The 1,273-nt window shown below is 43.3% G+C and overlaps 1 gene segment (V, D, J or C); it reads left to right on the plus strand.

Annotated features, from left to right (window-relative positions):
• The first annotated feature begins 327 nt into the window (after positions 1–327).
• On the plus strand, positions 328–932 carry LOC124976517 (T cell receptor alpha variable 9-1-like). The segment is given in 2 exon segments: positions 328–466; positions 598–932. Coding segments are annotated over 2 exon segments (381 nt in total).
• The last annotated feature ends 341 nt before the right edge of the window (positions 933–1,273 follow it).

Consider the following 1,273-nt stretch of genomic DNA (forward strand, 5'->3'; position numbering starts at 1 on the left):
GGATTATACGGTGACCACAATGACTGAATAAGGGAAGGTATAATTAAATTATTCTTAGAAATGTCATGGCATGGAGTTTTCAAGGAATCTGATGTGCAGGGTAAAAATAAGCTTATAAAAATGCCAACTATTCTTTAGAATTATGATGGACCATCTGAGAGCTAACAGGAATTTCAGAAAAGAAGTCAGAGGAAGAGCTACAGTACAGACTTGAGAGGCAGTCAATAATTCTCTGAGTTTCCAATCTTGCCCACTAGGGGGTGCAGCTTCTAACACATTTTCTCTCGCTCTCGCTCTCGCTCTCGCTCTCTCTCTTCCTGTTTTACTTCTGAACTCACATGCATCCTCTCACTGTGACCTGAATCTTTCCTTACCCTGTAAAGTCAAAGTCAAGATCCAAGGACTGCAGAGACTCTGAAAATGGACTGTGCTCTAGGACCAGTGATTGTACTAGTCTTCATGTTTGGTAAGGAAAATGGCACATAGAGCTTAGAGCCTTCGATTCCACCATGCTGATGCAATTTTTAATCATAATTTTCTCTAAAAGGAGATCATAACCAAGGTAACCTGCACTAAGTTGTTATTTTTTCTTCTTAGGAGGAAGCAATGGAGACTCAGTGACCCAGACACAAGGTCAAATGACCCTCCCTGAAGGGACTTCCCTGACGGTGAACTGTTCCTATGAAACCTCACAGTACCCTGCCCTTTTCTGGTATGTTCAATACCCTGGAGAAGGTCCACAGCTCCTCCTGAAAGTCATTAAGCAAAATGAAAAAGGCAGCAACAAAGGTTTTGAAGCCACATACAAGAAAGAAAGCTCCTCTTTCCACTTGGAGAAAGCCTCTGTCCAAGAATCAGACTCGGCTGTGTACTACTGTGCTCTGGGTGACACAGTGGCAGAAACTGCAGGGGGAGCTGAGCACAAACTCTAAGCAGCAACCAGGGGCCTGGCTGCTGAGTGTCTGCCTCTGGGATCACTTTGGCTTAAGGACCAGGAACTCCTCTGCTGTTGCAGCCGTCCACCAGGCACTGCTGTAAAAGTCATCCAAAGCAACCCTAAGGACACAGCAGGAGAACACAAGTAAATTTGCTTCACATAAGATTCTTCAGAGATGAGAGTGGAAACTGTCACCATAGTTCCTCAGCTACTCCTGAAACTTGTGATTTTAAAAGCATAAAACCTCAAGGTGAATGGAAATGATCTATATGTTCATCCTTGCATATAATTTTATCCCCTGACCTTGTCTCAAGTCATGCAAAAAAATATCGTTTA

This window comes from Sciurus carolinensis, chromosome 2 (genome assembly GCF_902686445.1).
Source record: "Sciurus carolinensis chromosome 2, mSciCar1.2, whole genome shotgun sequence".
Lineage (NCBI taxonomy): Eukaryota > Metazoa > Chordata > Mammalia > Rodentia > Sciuridae > Sciurus > Sciurus carolinensis.